Raw genomic sequence first — 17,678 nt, forward strand, 5'->3', positions numbered from 1 at the left:
GCACTTTAAAGATGGGTATATTGGTAACGGCAGCAGCTGCTGCCACAACCGAGGTATCCATCTCTTCAGGAGCTGATCGCGTTTACATTAATGGTGGTCTCTACGGAGGATTCGCCGCGAGATCACAGTTATCAGCGGCGGGAGAGGTGCCACCCCCTCCCGCTGCTCTCCTGCACCCTCCGCCGCTTACCGGAGCCGCCGGCAGCGGCGGAGGCGAGCGGGACCTGTCCGTGGCCGGGTATGGAGACGAGTGAGGGGAAGATGGCCCCCACCGGTCTCCATACTATAGCAGGGCGGAAGCGATGTCATAACGTCACTTCTGCCCATACGTCTTAAAGGGACATTTTTTCAAAGTAATTTTTTCAAATGACAAAATTTTTATTTATTTTTTTTTTTTTTTATTGCATTTAAGTCCAAATATGGGATCTGAGGACTTTTTGACCCCAGATCTCATAATTAAGAGGACCTGTCATGCTTTTTTCTATTCTTGTAATAGAAATAAAAGTGACCCAATTTTTTTTTTTTTTTATTAAAACTGTGAAAAATAAATAAAATCAAGTAAAATCAATAAGAAAAAAATTTTTTAAAAGCGCCCCGTCCCGACGAGCTTGCGCGCAGAAACCAACGCATACGTGAGTAGCCCCTGCATATGAAAACGGTGGTCAAACCACACGTGAGGTATTGCCCCAATCGTTAGAGCGAGAGCAATAATTCTAGCCCTAAACCTCCTCTGTAACTCAAAACATGAAACCTGTACAATGTTTTAAACGTTGCCTTTTTAAGGGTAAAAGTTTGACGCCATTCCACGAGCGGGCGCAATTTTGAAGCGTGACATGTTGGGTATCGGTTTACTTGGCATAACATTATCTTTCACAATATAAAAAAATTAGGCTAACTTTACTGTTGTCTTATTTTTTTTATTCAAAAAAGTGAATTTTTTCCAAAAAAAGTGCGCTTGTAAGACCGCTGCGCAAATACGGTGTGAAAAAAAGTATTGCAATGACAGCCATTTTATTCTCTAGGGTGTTAGAGAAAAAAATAATATATAATGTTTGGGGGTTATAAGTAATCTTCTAGCAAAAAAAAAACTGTTTTAAACTTGTAAACACCAAAATCTCAAACTGAGGCTAGACCTTTAAGCATTTATTCAAATCACCTCTCACATCCACACTGGGAATTATGCATAGGGTCTTAAATTGAATGCTATTTGCTGTTTTAAACAGGCTTCATGCTTGATTTTTAAAAAGCCTTCTAAAAGCTTGTTTAAAATTACTGCCAACACTCCCATTATTATCTGTATTCAGCACTTCCACCCTGGGGGAAAGGGGTGCTTTAAATTTAAATTTTATTGGGTCATGATAGCTGAAGTGTAAAGCCTGTGTAGCTGTAACATACTGAACATGGGAGTGACCACACAGGGGTAAAAAATTTTGTAATCATTCAACATGTACAGTACATGTAGTGTTTTTTTCACAGAATTTAATTTTCCCTAGTGTGCTTGCAGAGTTCTTTGAATTTGTTTCCAGCCTTTATCAGGCTAGCAATAATAATTTGAGTTCTTCTTCTAAAACAGGGGTCTCCAAACTTTCTAAACAAAGGGCTATTTTATTGTCCTTTAGATTTTAGGGGGGCTGGACTGTGGCCAGTGGGAATGGAAATTTTCCTGGCATCAGTGGGAGTAAATATTGTCACATTTGTTATTAGGGGGGGACTAGTGTCCCATTGTTGGTATCATTGGGAGCAATAGTGCCCCATTGTTGGTGTCAGTGGGAGAAATGGTGCCCCATTGTTGGTGTCAGTTGGCAGAATTGTGTCTCCTAACAGTGGGGGGAATAGTGCCCTAAGGGCCTAATAAAGGCAAGCAAAGGGCCGCATGTGGCCCCTGGGCCGGAGTTTGGAGACCACTGTTCTAAACCCTGCAATGAACAGCACAGCAGTGTCCCACTGAATAGTTGCCACTAATGAACCCTTATACTTGTATTTAATAAATCATTGCGAAAAGCAGTATCTCATAGTAACCAATCACTATAGTAAGATGAGTTAAATTGATATCTGAATGGCTGATGTGAAAAACTGTTCTTTGTACATAATGGTTGTGCAACTAATAGTGCCCGCTATTTGTATCAAGAGTAAGTTATTACAGACAGAAAATTTCAATTTTTAAAGTGCTCACAGAACACCAATCTCTAACACAAAATATGTAAAGAACACACACTTTGGGCGGAGTTCACTAATAATATTGAACAATGATTACTCCAGTTCCCAAAAGTTTAATGAGTCTCATAATGTTTAAACAACTTCTTCTTTTGGCATGGGTGACCATATTGACGATGGGAGGCTAAGGATGCAAACAGTATCAACAATGCTGTGCCTTGAAAATAGATCTCATTCATCTGAATGAGTATTGATGAGCGAATCTGCCTGGGTTTATTTGTTAATCATTTCAAAAATTTCCTTCTAAGTTTGAAGTTCGCACACTTTGCAGTGAACCCTATTGAACTCTATGGGCTACAAATCTTGGTATTTAATCTGGGCACTGCCATAGGAGACATGTACTAATGTCAAATTGACTCTCATGACTCATTGTTGACTAAGGGCATAGGGTATGCTGTGAATTATAAGTGTTCCTTATTTCTGGCAGTGAACCTGCAAAGTTTTTGGCCAAATGCAAATTTCGCAGAGTTTGGGGTTTTACAACAAACAACCTGAACCTCATTCCTATGAATGAAACGTGAAACTCTTTTGGATCTTTACATAAACTGGCCAATAACAAGTCAGCACCTCAAAAGTAAGGAGGGCATTCAGGTGATATTCAGATCCCAACTACAGTACTAAATTGAACTTTAATGCCGCGTACACACGGTCAGACTTTTCGTCTACAAAAGTCCGACAGCCTGTCCGACAGACTTCCGGCGGACTTTCGGCGGACTTGCAGCAGACTTTCTAACGAACGGACTTGCCTACACACGACCACACAAAAGTCCGACGGATTCGTACGTGATGACGTACACCGGACTAAAATAAGGAAGTTCATAGCCAGTAGCCAATAGCTGCCCTAGCATGGGTTTTTGTCCGTCGGACTAGCACACAGACGAGCGGATTTCGGGGTCCGTCGTAGTTACGACGTAAAGATTTGAAGCATGTTTCAAATCTAAAGTCCGTCGGATTTGAGGCTGAAAAAGTCTGCTGAAAGTCCGGAGAAGCCCACACACGATCGGATTACCAGCCAGCTTTAGTCCGTCGGCGTCCGTTGGACTTTTGTAGACGAAAAGTCCGACCGTGTGTACGCGGCATTAGTTTTGTTTTCATGGACCTAAATTTCAACAAACCCACTGAACCACCTCCATCATACAGAAAGGTAAAATGTTAATACTGACTGGAAACAGCAACAGGCTGTTACTGTGGTGCTAGTCATGTAACGTCACTATTATTAGGATCCAGCTTGACAAAAAGCATTCTGCCTCGAATCCTGTCTGTGTATAGCAAGTCTGTTGTAATTGTTACTATCAGCTGTTTTATTATGTCTAGTATTATCATCATGTGGTGTACCTTTTAGCTATATACTTACAGGCTGCTGGATAACCAAAGCATCTTCATAATCTGTACCGGGCGTCATTTATCAAAGTTTCTTAAAAGGATATGTTATTTTTTGCATTCAACGTACTTCATTAATACAAATATTGAATTTTAAGCAAAAAACTCCCCAAAAACAAAACAAAAATAAAACGCCTACAATTAATACCCATCCACACAGGTTGCATTTGTAGTTATGTTGTTTACATCTATGGGCTAGATCTGTATTGGCTATATGCAGTGTTATATCATTTGGGAATAGAATTACACTCATCAAGGATGAATACAGTTCTTTTATTTTGATTTTTATGACTTTTGGATTTTGAATAAACTTTATATACTTTTATACAGAAAACTATAGTACTAATCTTCTTTATTTAGGGGTTATTGGTAGCAACCTACAAGGCCCTTTCTTTCTTTCTTTCTTTGTTTTTTGAGCCAATATTTATTGAACGGGGTGCCATGTCAACAATGTGTGCTTCATTTTGTGCTATAGATTACATTTGTGGCTATATTAAAGTATATATGAACCAAATAACAAATATATTGCATCTTAGCAGCCATTAGATGTGTTAGCTGCATTCATTTTCTTATTTTTGGGCTGTTTTTTTTTCTCTTTATTTTTTTCCCTGTGATCCTGTCAATAACAATTATCCTGTTCTCTTGATTTGGATTACTTTTGATTTCTATCAGGAACAACAGGTATTTTTTTTAATTGCAGGAAATATACTGAGCTTAAAAAAAGTATTCAAATACAACCATCATGACTAAAAACTTGTAATAATATATATTATCATTATTTTTAACTGGCAATATAATACATTTTTGTTATTGAGTTTAGGTATACTTTAATCTCATTTAAAGATCTTAGCATAACAATTTTACAATTTGCTCTAAGATCTCACTTTCTGATATAGCCAAATTTCCTTTATTACATTATTTTATTTTATCGTTCACTTTAGTAAACAGCATGAGTGTTATTATTTATTGTTTTACTGCAGCAAGAAGTGTGGATGTTTTATAGATAAAACAGAAAATTAGAGCTGAGAAGGTACCGAGGTTGATTTACTAAAGGAATAGATCATGTTCAACTTGCAAAATGAATGTTTTCTTGGCTTGGCGAATGAGATGAAAGTAAGTGAAAATACACTCTGGAAAAAAAAATCTTACAATCATGTGCAAGAAAAAAAATAGGATTTTTGCTTTCACATGATTGGATTATTGACGTCGGCGCAGTTTAAAGCGGACCTCCACCCAAAAGGGGAAATTTCGCTTGTTTGCACATTTGGCACTTTTTGGGCGGGAGTGGGTACCTGGCTTTGACAGGTACCCTCTCCCACTTCCGCCTCAGATGGTCATGGCTAACAGAGCCTGATGTTTGGCCAGCCCTCCTTCCCCTGCAGTTTATGGGACCATTCACCAGGAGCAGTGCGACTCCTGTACACGCAGCAGGAAGCCAGCTGTGAAGGCTTCACTTCCTGTTTCCCTTACTTCAGATTCCGGCATCTGCACCCAAAACTGATTAAAGAAACGGCATAGGTGAGGACATTGCTGGATCCCTGGACAGGTAAGTGTCCTTATACCAAAAGTCAGCAGCTACAGTATTTTTTTTTTGGGGGGGGAGCCTGGAGCTCCTCTTTTATCCCCATTGACTATGTCCAGTAAAAATGTACTTGCTAAATGAACGGTCCATTGCGTGTTGTCTTATGTTTTGATATGTGTGATAGATGTCCCAAATAAGTACAGGTTTGTATTAAAAACTTTTTTTTTTTACAATTTAAGTTTCACATTCTAAAGTTGTTTTGACTGCCTACATTTGTATTTGCAACCAGTGAGATTCAAACTGTCTCTGGATAAATGGTGGAAGGGGATTGATATACCAAAGGATTAGAGTATGTTCACTTCCAAAGTAAATTGTTACTGTAAGTGAATTTTTATTTAGCTAAATTAATGAGATGAGGTTGTGCTGACGTCAATCATCCCAATCATGCACGTGCAGAGATCCTGTTTCTTCCATTTTTCTTATGCAGGATTGAGTATTCTTTGCAAAGCGAATTTTCATTTATTTGTTTCATCTCATTTACTAAGATAAGATAAGTGAAAATTTACTTTAAAAGAGAACATATTCTACTCCTTTAGTAAATCAGGGTCAAAGTCAAAAAAGGCACTTTGATAACAAAAAAAAAAAATACCCCTAAAATATGTGTAAATTACTCTTCACTTTCAGAACACAATAATCAATCTTCAAACCAGAACTAGCTTTTTTAGAGTAAGCATCTATCCAAATGTATAAATTTTATTTCATTAATAAAGCGTAAGACACAGCGCAACCACAGGAAACTGAAAGGAATAAAGGAGAGAGATTTTTTAATCTTTTATTCTTTGTGGAGTCCTGTGCCTCAGTTTCGATGAATTAATGCCAAATTTTCTAGAAAAATTGAAATTAACATTCCAGATAACCCAGCCTTGTGCGTGGCTTAGATGGGAACTTCCCTACACTAAAGAATAAAGAAGCTCCTGTCTTATGTCAGATCCCGCCACCTGCCTGACCCCGGGGTACGAGTCAGGTGTTAACCCCTTCATTGCTGAAGTGTCTCTGCAATAATTGGGGGGCTACTCCAGCAGGGAAGGGGTTAAAGTCCAGCTTTAACGCTCCCTTATCTTTAACTGGCTATCCCTGAACTAGAACAAAAAATGGTAAGCAACACTGGAACAGAAAAGTCTTTGCTTTCTTGAAGTTGAAGTTGAAAGCCATTCTATTCAATCTTTGTTCTCAGGAGAGTGAAAGAACATGAAAGTCAGGAATTGAAGGGGTGTAGAAAGCAGAGAGGAAGAGAGAGAAATTTGAACTGGATGAACAATGAAATTCTGAGCGAGTGGTAACGCGCTGTCATCTCCTCCAATCGCTAATGCGTCTTGCTCCGAAGGTCTTTAGCACCGTTAATAGAACCTGTTCTAAGTTAGCACCATTTTTTTGTCTTTTTGCCGCCCAACCCCGAGAGACAAATATTACAAACTAGAGTGTGAAAAAAGGAGATATGAAATAAAATATTACACAAATAATTTCAGATGAGACAAAAAATAAAAAATAACTGGAGTGGCTTAGACGATCATGTCTTGATCCACGTCATCTGCAATAGAGAAGTACAGATATGTGTAAGGTTTTTTTTTTTATTAGTCTTATGGCTTTATAAACACTTTAAAACATTCATAGTAAATATTTAACTCAAACCAAACTAGATTTTGCTCTGAGGTCCAAATTCATACTTTAAACCCTAACAACAATGGATACAATAAAGAAATCAACCAATCAGATATTTTCTTCCTTAGGCTCCATGCACACTGGCGTAAAAAAAATTGCTTCTACAGGAGTTTTGTGTTCTGCCTGTAGAAGCAACTCAGTGTTATCCTATGTGTCCATGCATATTAGGACGTTTGCAGGCATATTTTGAGATCAACATTTAGAGGCAGGAAAAAAAAACCTTCTCCTTCGCGTTTCTGATTGGAGCTCACTGGCAGAAAAAAAACGTAAAACTCTCCAAAACTCGTCTAAACTTTGTACAAAAAATGCTCTGAGCATTTTTCACTCCAAAGAGAACAGACGTTTTTTTACGCCCAGTGTGCATGGAGCCTAATGGCCCGTACACACGATCGGACTTTCCGACAACAAAACCGTGGAATTTAGTTTGAAGGTTGTTGGCTCCAACTTGTCTTGCATACACACGGTTACACAAATGTTGGGCAACAATTACAAACGTAGTGACGTTCAATGGTCATGTGATATCTCCATTACGAATGCTAGTTTTACAAGACTGAGCGCTTCCGGCTCATACTTGATTCTGAGCATGCGTGGACTTTTGTGCGACGGACTTGTGTACACAAGATCGGAAAGTCCGACAACAAAAATTTGTTGGCGGAAAATTTGAGAACCTGCCAGCCAACATTTGTTGGCGGAAACTCCAACAACAAATGTTCGATGGAGCATACACACAGTCGGACTTTCCGCCAACAAGCTCACATCAAACATTTGTTTTCGGAAAATCCGATCATGTGTACGCGGCACTAGACTAACATTGCTCTGATCAGTATCCACAATGCTTGTTTAAATACTCGTTTATACCTGTTTAAATAATGTTGGAAATCCACTTTATATTACTTTAAATGTTTTTATCTACAGGAAGTGAAAACGACCGCTTCACTGCATGTTTGAAACTATCACAATCTGTTGTACATAAGACATCTGCCTGTCTTGGGGCAACTGTAGACTAGACTTATGCCCCGTACACATGGTCGGACTTTGTTCGGACATTCCGACAACAAAATCCTAGGATTTTTTCCGACGGATGTTGGCTCAAACTTGTCTTGTATACACACGGTCACACAAAGTTGTCGGAAAATCCGATCGTTCTGAACGCGGTGACGTAAAACACGTACGTCGGAACTATAAACGGGGCAGTGGCCAATAGCTTTCATCTCTTTATTTATTTTGAGCATGCCTGGCACTTTGTCCATCGGATTTGTGTACACACGATCGGAATTTCCGACAACGGATTTTGTTGTCGGAAAATTTTATCTCCTGCTCTCCAACTTCGTGTGTCGGAAAATCCGATGGAAAATGTCCGATGGAGCCCACACACGGTCGGAATTTCCGACAACACGCTCCGATCGGACATTTTCCATTGGAAAATCCGACCGTGTGTACGGAGCATTACAGTTGCAATAAAAAGTATGTGAACCCTTTTGGAATGATATGGATTTCTGCACAAATTGGTCATAAAATGTGATCTGATCTTCATCTAAGTCACAACAATAGACAATCACAGTCTGCTTAAACTAATAACACACAAAGAATTAAATGTTACCATGTTTTTATTGAACACACCATGTAAACATTCACAGTGCAGGTGGAAAAAGTATGTGAACCCTTGGATTTAATAACTGGTTGAACCTCCTTTGGCAGCAATAACTTCAACCAAATGTTTCCTGTAGTTGCAGATCAGACGTGCACAACGGTCAGGAGTAATTCTTGACCATTCCTCTTTACAGAACTGTTTCAGTTCAGCAATATTCTTGGGATGTCTGGTGTGAATCGCTTTCTTGAGGTCATGCCACAGCATCTCAATCGGGTTGAGGTCAGGACTCTGACAGGGCCCATCCAGAAGGCGTATTTTCTTCTGTTTAAGCCATTCTGTTGTTGATTTACTTCTATGCTTTGGGTCGTTGTCCTGTTGCAACACCCATCTTCTGTTGAGCTTTAGCTGGTGGACAGATGGCTTTAAGTTCTCCTGCAAAATGTCTTGATAAACTTGGGAATTCATTTTTCCTTCGATGATAGCAATCCGTCCAGGCCCTGACACAGCAAAGAAGCCCCAAACCATGATGCCCCCACCACCATACTTCACAGTTGGGATGAGGTTTTGATGTTGGTGTGCTGTGCCTCTTTTTCACCACACATAGTGTTGTGTGTTTCTTCCAAGCAACTCAACTTTGGTTTCATCTGTCCACAGAATATTTTGCCAGTACTGCTGTGGAACATCCAGGTGCTCTTGTGCAAACTGTAAACATGCAGCAATGTTTTTTTGGGACAGCAGTGGCTTCCTCTGTGGTATCCTCCCATGAAATCCATTTTTGTTTAGTGTTTTACGTATCGTTAGTATATGCCAGAGACTTTTGTAAGTCTTTAGCTGACACTCTAGGATTTGTCTTCACCTCATTGAGCAGTCTGCGCTGTGCTCTTCATCTCTTCAGTCATCTTTACAGGATGCCCACTCCTAGGGAGAGTAGCAGCAGTGCTGAACTTTCTCCATTCATAGACAATTTGTCTTACCGTGGACTGATGAACAGCAAGGCTTTTGGAGATACTTTTATAACCCTTTCCAGCTTTATACAAGTCAACAATTCTTAATCGTAGGTCTTCTGAGAGCTCTTTTGTGCGAGGCATCATTCACATCAGGCAATGCTTCTTGTGAAAAGCAAACCCAGAACTGGTGTGTGTTTTTATAGGGCAGGGCAGCTGTACCAACACCTCCAATCTCATCTTATTGATTAGACTCCAGTTGGCTGACACCTCACTCCAATTAGCTCTTGGAGATCTCATTAGTCTAGGGGTTTACATACTTTTTTCACCTGCACTGTGAATGTTTACATGGTGTGTTCAATAAAAACATGGTAACATTTAATTATTTGTGTGTTATTAGTTTAAGCAGACTGTGATTGTCTATTTTTGTGACTTAGATGAAGATCCAAAAGGGTTCACATACTTTTTATTGCAACTGTAAGTACAAAAATAACTACTAGACAAGTCTTATAGGAAACACTGTAAAAGTATACAGTATTTATAAATGATATTTTGCTCTGATCTGCAGGAGAGGGTTGATGAGGGAAGAGTTTAGGGCAGTGGCGGCCCGTCCATTTTGTTACCCCAAGCCAGTCACAAAAAAAAAAAAAAAATGTCCCTTTAATTTTAATTGCACTGTGTTCCGGGGGGACCCGGACAGAGTGCACTATGGAAGCGTCATGCCAATGCAATCCCGTGATTGCAGGCAAAACGCTTCATTTGCGGTGTTTTTTGATGCCCTGTGGTGCTGTGCAGTGCGCCTCTACACGCTCATTGGGGCATTCTCCTTCATGTCTGGGCGGTGCTGTCCCCAGGCGGCGTGTCACTTCCTGTTTCGGCTCTGTGTGAATGGAGAAGCCAGGTAATGTGTTACTAACAGCCTGTCTGTCCACTGTATTATATTCTTCTCGGAGGGTGGAGGGAGCCGTGCTTCACCTCTGCCCTGCCTGGAATCAACCTCTGCTCCAGCCCTTTACCCGACAATCTGCTGGAGCCTTCATTACACATCTGCTGTATGTGTATACCACGAGGGCTCCCAGCACTGCGTCCTAGAGGTCTGTCTGCATGTCTGTCTTATCACGGGCGAGTGACGTTAAGGGGGGGTTGGTTGGGATTTTGTTTGTGCCCCCCTAAAAAAATGGAGCACCTGCCGCCACTGGTTTAGGGTATAGGAGGGCTTCTTCCAGCACATATGTAGACATTACTCCAGTGTAAAGTGACTGTTTACAACACTGATATACCAATTTCATTGTTAGTGGCCTGTATAAACAGTGAAGGGGAAGGGAAAATTGGAGAATGGGGGTGGAAGGGTCAGGAAGCCAAAAGGTGAACAGATGGGACCAGGAGGTGAGCAATGTATGAGGACATCTTAAAGCCCCGTAGACACTAGTAGTTTTTTTTTTTTAAGTTCAACCCAGCAGGGCTGAACGAGAAAAACTGACAGTTCTGGAGGAGCCGCTGTACTAACTATCCAACGTTAGAACAGCGATCTCCCCTGCTGTGCTATTGTGTTCCGACAGGGGGGCGCTCCCCCGCCAGAGCACTTCGGTCAGCGCTCTCAGCCATTGGCTGAGAGCGCTGATTGGGAGCCAGTTGGCAGACCTTTTTCGGTCATGCCCCTTTGTTCGGCCGGCTTCTGTAGGACCAACTCCAGGATACATGATGCCACCCGACATTTGGCTCATGCATACTAGGCTTAAGTGTGGTGGCTTAATCTTTATCACTCTAGAGATCAAGACTTCAGTGGGTGAAGTCTGCTAACAGCTCACAGACACTAACCCTAAATTGGAACTCCACTCAAGATAAAGAAAGTTTTTACATGTACATCCTATTTCATGATCTAAAATTTGTTAATATTCCATACTATTCTGAACCTAAGGAGCTTAAAAATTAGGCAAGAATGGTGTCACTCTCACAACTGGAACTTCCCTGCAGGTCATTTGGGTAGATGGAGGCACTTCCAAATGTAGATATGCTGTACGTTTTGTGACAATACGTACCATCCTTGATTCCAAAGCACTTAGCCCATTCATCCAATGCAATGTATTTGTCGCTGTCAAGGTCACACTCTTCAAAGAAACGGGTGGTGCAGTGCTCCATAGGGATGAGGGGGGCACGGAGAGGAGACAGCTCGGTGTGGGAGAGGTATCTGTAGGTAAATATGGGACATAAAGGTAAGCAGAAATAATAAAAATACATGTGACTGGGTCTTTATTCGTGTACTCCTTCCTTTTCTAAAATATTACCTACTCTGTGTTTACATTATCCACCCTGCCTCGTTTCTCTGGACTGAAAAAAAAAAAAAGCCGATAGACAATGTATCTAAAAATCCCAGCCCTACTTTTAGGAATCCTTACTATTGCTATCAATGTACACACAAATTACTTGGCTACTTAGGACCCAATGTACACTGTTGTGGTTCAGTAACTTGTGCAATACTCCAATCCATAGTAATGGTACCCTAACGCACCTTGCCAGCACACCTGTGTTGCAACAAATGGTATTGCACTGGAGTGTGTTGTGATGTACTGGGTTGCAAAAAATAATGCATGTTCAATTTTTAATGCAGTCTGGTATGGTTCACATGAATGGGCTGCCTTAATACAATACATGTGAAAATGTTGCACAAGGTACTTTAATGCACGTGTGTTAACACAATGCATCAGAACCCAACAGTGTGACTGGGCTCTTAAAGTGTTTGCTCCTAGAGTGGCCTGACAGGCTTTCCAAATCTACTTTTTTATAAAACTGCTCCACAGGTTTTTGAACAAACCCTGTAGGAAATCTACAAATTCTGCTCATGCAGATTGTAAAGGAATGGACTCATTAGTCTGCATGACCATTCCATAAACAACAATAGATCACTGAATTCGCTGTGTCTGCAGAATCTTTATACGAGGGGTCTTACAAAAAGCTTTTGCACTTTTTTATATTTGATAGTTAAAAAAGTGTGGAAACTTTTTGAAGAACCCTCGTAGCAAAAGGTGACCATTTCTGTAGGCAGCAGAAAATTACATTTCTCAGAATGGAAGACAATCAAAAACATAGAGTGCTCCTATGAAAAAGTGCTACAATACAAGAACAAAAACATACATGGTGTATCACACAGCATTCAATCCATGAAAGTACTTCTGCACTGTTCTTCTATGGCAGAAAGGGGATAATTTAGTAGAACTTGGCTTCTAAGCAAGTCTGAATGTAAGGTGACATTTCTGAAATGTGCTCATTTTCTAACAGAACTAAGCCCTGCCCCTTCCTGTGAAGTCATGACAATTCAACCAATCTGTGGCAGGTGAAGAAGGCAGTTACCCTGGTATATATACAATCGTGTACATGACAAAACTGACATTATATAGGAAAACAAGTTCCAGCATGTGCCCTAGAAAGTGCACATATAATAATATACCAAACAGAATAAATGCCATGAAATATTGCCCCTACTTATCTACTTTAACTATAATATAAGGTTTTACATACCCATCAATGGGGTGCTGGTCCAGCTGTCCAAACTGCCAGTGAACTGGGAAGATGTACATGTTGTAGTTCTTCTCAAAGTCACGAGCAAGCAGCTCAACTGGGTGGTCTCCAGCCTCCAGACGCTTCTCGTTTTCATGGATTTTCTTTACCTATTATAAAGGATCATATTATTACAGTTAGAATCACTGCCAGACTTCTGTGAAGCCCACTGTGCCCTAAGCCATTAGTACATTTAATAGTATTGCTAACATATTATTGCAGTCAACATTAATGAGTGTTGTGGGCTTTTATATGCAGGGTCTTCAAATATTAGACCCTGCAATCCTAAATGTCAGTTTGACAATGCCTTAATGTGATCCAGTGTTATAGGCATTGATATTGACATTAATATTCTACAGCTGACACTGATATATGTTGCATTGCAGGTTGCACCTAAACCCTAGAAAAGGTGACACTCTACCCTCTCTCTTACTTTTAAAATGGCCCATTACTATAACGGGAGGCCCCCAAACAATAGTAAGGTAATGGAGGCAGGAAAGGGTTACCCAGAATCAGCAATCACCATAGCAGGTATTCTTTAATAATCGGAAGACCATGTACTTTGTGCTCCACAAAATAATAGAACTTTATGGACACAATTTTACATTAAGGTGTTTCTGTTTATATACTGTATACAAAAAACACTCCTTTGTAGTCTGCACCAACGTCTATGAAAATGGCAGCTATCATGATTCTAGGAACCAGCAATTAGGCAATACATTTTATCAATTCTGGAAGAACCAGTGTTTTTTGCCCTCATTTTGTTCTTTGGTGACCAATGTACTATAACAGGAAAATATTGCTTTGGTATTAGCAAACAGTTGTAATGGTTTAATTAACAAGGGATATACATACACTGGGCATGAAAAATTCCGCATAGCGAATGACATTTGAATGATCTGAGGATTTTCGTATGAATTTTCCTGACTTTTCCTGACAATTTTCCTAATTCTATCCATCTATGACCAGCTTTAGAATGAGGTCCACAGCACGTCTAATTCACCTGTCAATGATTTGTGAATAGTTGCAGAAATAACTAAAACTGATCTCTCCTGAAAGCATTTTCCATATTTTGTTCATTCTCCTCTGTTGCCTGAAGCTGGCCATAAACTGGAGTATGCATGAGATTAACTAACACATGTAGATATCTAATTTGTATAGTTAAAGCTGAAATGTAATCTGCTTATATTTCACTTTTTCTGGTTCTTCCCCCTTCCCTAGCTACATGCTAGTTACATTTGTAAATTAAACCTTTCCATTTTCATAACATTTTTTATTTTAAAGCCAGTGATGTCATCAAGGGCCCTGGAAGATGACAATTTTGCTTGTAAGCTTCCAACTGCATTCAGTAAATTTGCAAGCAGATTGTCATTGGGTTTCTTAGGATGCTTATAAGTCATATGGCCTGCTTTACATCATGTGTGTGGCATTTTGTTTTTGTAACATGGTCATTGGTCTAAAATACTATCATACATTCTGACATACAGTATGAGAGGCTAGAATATCCTAGTATATAAGACCAATGCACGTCGTAATTTACCCTTTACCCTCTTGTTTCAATACATTGAGTCAATGACCTGCAAAAAACATGCAGATAAGGACTTCTAAATTCACACCCAATTTACAGTATCTTAACTGCACACTTATTCTGAGTCGGTGACTCAAAAAGTGAAGTTGAATATCATTTAGTTTAGCAGCCAAGCAATTAACAGTTACACAAGGACAACAATTGCATGACAGATGTACTTTGAGACAAGATTTGGTTATGTTCACATCTGATTCCATACCCTCAGCTTCTGCTTCTCGTTGAGTAAATTGTTGTTCTCATCGCGCTCATACAGGCTGACCAGGACATTCTTCAGCCAGTCGCGCATACGCAGAGGGAATTCAGTTAGCTCAGAATCCATGCAAGCAGGGATGTCTGAAAGACCAAATGGAGAAAAGTTTATATGAGATAAGCTTAAAAAGTTTAATGAGATAAGCGAAGAGCTCAGCCACCTGGATGGACAATCTTGATTTGCATTGTTAACGTATTTCCAAAGTATGACAATATGAGTAACCATGTCTGTACAGCTGGTTCATTAGCCCAGGTATGTTTTATACAAAAAAAGATATCAAGCAATGTCATCACTGCAGGGGATTAAGTAATACACGTTGCTGAAATCCCCATTGGCACTGTTTACATCCTCCAAGGCTCCCTGAAAGGAGGTTTTTATTAGGCCAGTTCTTGACTCTACAGCTCAAGGTTCGCAATCGGAACAGAAGCCCCATTGTTAGAGCAGTAGCATCTATTATTCAGCCTGTTGTTATCAGAATAGCTACTGTAGAAAATTTTCAGTCAAAATGGAGCTTTTGTTTCCCCTCCAGATCTACTGCCTCCCTTAGTGGAATGGAGTACTTCACAGATTGTATTTCTCACTTATGATGACAGAAACAGTTCACATGCCACAGTCATTAGAAAGAATCTCCTTGACAGCAAGATATCTATACCCAAGAACCCACCTTCTTAGTTAAAATGAGAATTTTACAGAGATACAGATATCTCCAGAGGAATGTTTGAAGAGATGGGTTCAGTGAAAATTTGTTGATTATGGTAGGATGAATAAGCCATTGGCTTCTTAAATGTCATGAGGACTCCAACAGTATGTCTATGCTGGTCTTCCACACTCTAGATATTGCACAGAATGGCTTGCATACAAAAAAATATATAAATGAATTACTTAACCATAATGAGATCCTCTTAAAATAACTGTGGTAGGTCAACAGAGGTGGGAACAGAGATCTTGCTACCTTTATCTCTAGGTTTGTAGACAATGGGTGATTCAACTTGTCAACACCCATCCAAAATGAAAGTAATTGAAACTAACATTTCAGTATTAATAGGAGTTTAATAAACAGGACCAGCCTCTGGTCATACCAGAGATGTCTGAACAGCAGCGGTCTTAATAAGGGGGCTTAGGGAGTTGCTGGGGAGAGGTGGGACATTTGAATGATACCTGTACTAAATGTACAGTTTAATAGGTAGCAACATTATATTTTTTTAAAGAAAATTTGTTGCATTTTTGCAAGCATTTGAAAAAAATAACTGGATTTATTTTGCGCAGACATCCATCTGATTTAAAGAAACTGGACAGAATGTTCTATATAAAGCATAGCAAGCCTAAACACATCTGTGTATTGTAGGAATTAATCCCTAAGGGTGGCTTCACTGATTGTTGGCTGAGCCAGCAGGAAACTGACGGCTGACTCCCAGCAGCTGGATATAACATCTTCCCTCTTGGGACCTACACTTGCTGGAACCAGTCATTTAAAATTCAGTCACCCTGGGGCCCTGTTACAACATTCTATTGGAAAATGTCACTTAGGGGCTTACATTTCCAAACCATAAATGGGAGTAATCATATTACTTTAATGACAAGGTTACTGTGTGTTATAAGTAAGAATTCTAACTTTGTCGGCATACTATTTTTACTCTAATAAGGAAGCTTCAAATTTACATCTAGAATACATTTAATTTTGGTAAAAATGTATAATTACCTACTGGTTTTTATATTTTGACGGAAATATCAGGGTGACAACCCTAGAACCTGACATTTAAAAAACAAATTACGAATGGCAGATGCAATATTACTGTCCCCATGCATTTCCTTTTAGGCCCCATCTAAGTCCTGACATTTTATGACTAAATAAGAATAGGCACTGTCTTTTTTAATTGAAGAAGTCCTCAGTTTCATAAAAATTGGACCAACCCACTTCTAGAACTTCTTGACAATTTCTGTATCTCTCTAATGTGATGTGTCAACTTTGTAAATCAAAATGGAGAATTCTCTGACACCCGGAGAGACATGGAAGTTGGCCACTTGTCCCAGAGCTGAATGGCAAAGGAAATTGCAGCATGCAGATTGGGGTACTAGGACCAAACAGGTAGTCAAAGTTTAATTCATCGCTCTCATTTTACAGAGCTGATGGTATTTTCATAAATGTTTTGGTGTGATTTGATTTGCTTGTATTTATTTTCACATATATGTGACAAGAATATGCTCAGTATAAAAAAAAAGGTGCACACTGATGATGCCTTCACAGGCAAAACTTTAATCAGCCAACAAGCTTCAGCACATAATCCTACCCCCAGGACCAACAAAATCTATGATTAAGCCCATTGGGTGAAATATGTTGGAGGGTTGGTTATGGGGGCGGCGCCATGTGCTTAAGCTAGTACGCTTATTAAAGTTTTGCCTGTGACAACATCATCAATGTAAGGCTTTTCTTTTGGATTATACTGAGCCATGTGTGGAGAAGTGATGTACTGAGAGCCAGCACCTGATGCCAGCATATGAGGGGAGAACTTAAAGGGTTGGAGCAGTGCATTTTTCCTTGACTCTACAAACTTTTAAAATAGTACCCTGTTATTAAATAGATGCATGACTCACATTTGCATGGTCCAATGTAGTCAAGGTGCAGTTTGTGGCCCTTCTTTGTGCCCTCCAAGGTGCACTTGGTGGCAAAGAAGTGGCATGAAGAATCATAGGTTTTGTTGTCATTACCACAGACCTGCAGGAGAAAATTGAGAAAGGTAATTTTGTAAGCAACAGCTTAACAATAGATACATATTAGCATAGCTGACATCCATTTAATCAGACACTAAAATCCTTTAAATGCCACCAGGCTATATGTGTATTTTTTTTTATCAGGGTTACTCACTGGGACTCACTTATGTGATGTAGCAGAAATGACATTCTGGATTTGTAGCACA

General features: G+C 39.7%; 1 protein-coding gene across 1 annotated transcript in view; it reads right to left on the reverse strand.

Annotated features, from left to right (window-relative positions):
• Positions 1 to 5,934: 5,934 nt before the first annotated feature.
• Positions 5,935 to 17,678, reverse strand: part of SPARC (secreted protein acidic and cysteine rich) — a 36,392-nt gene continuing 24,648 nt past the window's right edge. Inside the window, exons 6-10 of the mRNA XM_073621128.1 lie at positions 17,356 to 17,476; positions 14,713 to 14,846; positions 12,887 to 13,035; positions 11,410 to 11,558; positions 5,935 to 6,704 (exon numbers count right to left, since the gene is read on the reverse strand). Coding sequence (XP_073477229.1) covers positions 6,676 to 6,704; positions 11,410 to 11,558; positions 12,887 to 13,035; positions 14,713 to 14,846; positions 17,356 to 17,476 — 582 coding nt within the window. The 3' untranslated portion in view covers positions 5,935 to 6,675. The remainder of the gene's footprint in view (positions 6,705 to 11,409; positions 11,559 to 12,886; positions 13,036 to 14,712; positions 14,847 to 17,355; positions 17,477 to 17,678) is intronic.

The sequence above is a fragment of the Aquarana catesbeiana genome, linkage group LG03, assembly GCF_042186555.1.
Source record: "Aquarana catesbeiana isolate 2022-GZ linkage group LG03, ASM4218655v1, whole genome shotgun sequence".
Classification (NCBI taxonomy): domain Eukaryota; kingdom Metazoa; phylum Chordata; class Amphibia; order Anura; family Ranidae; genus Aquarana; species Aquarana catesbeiana.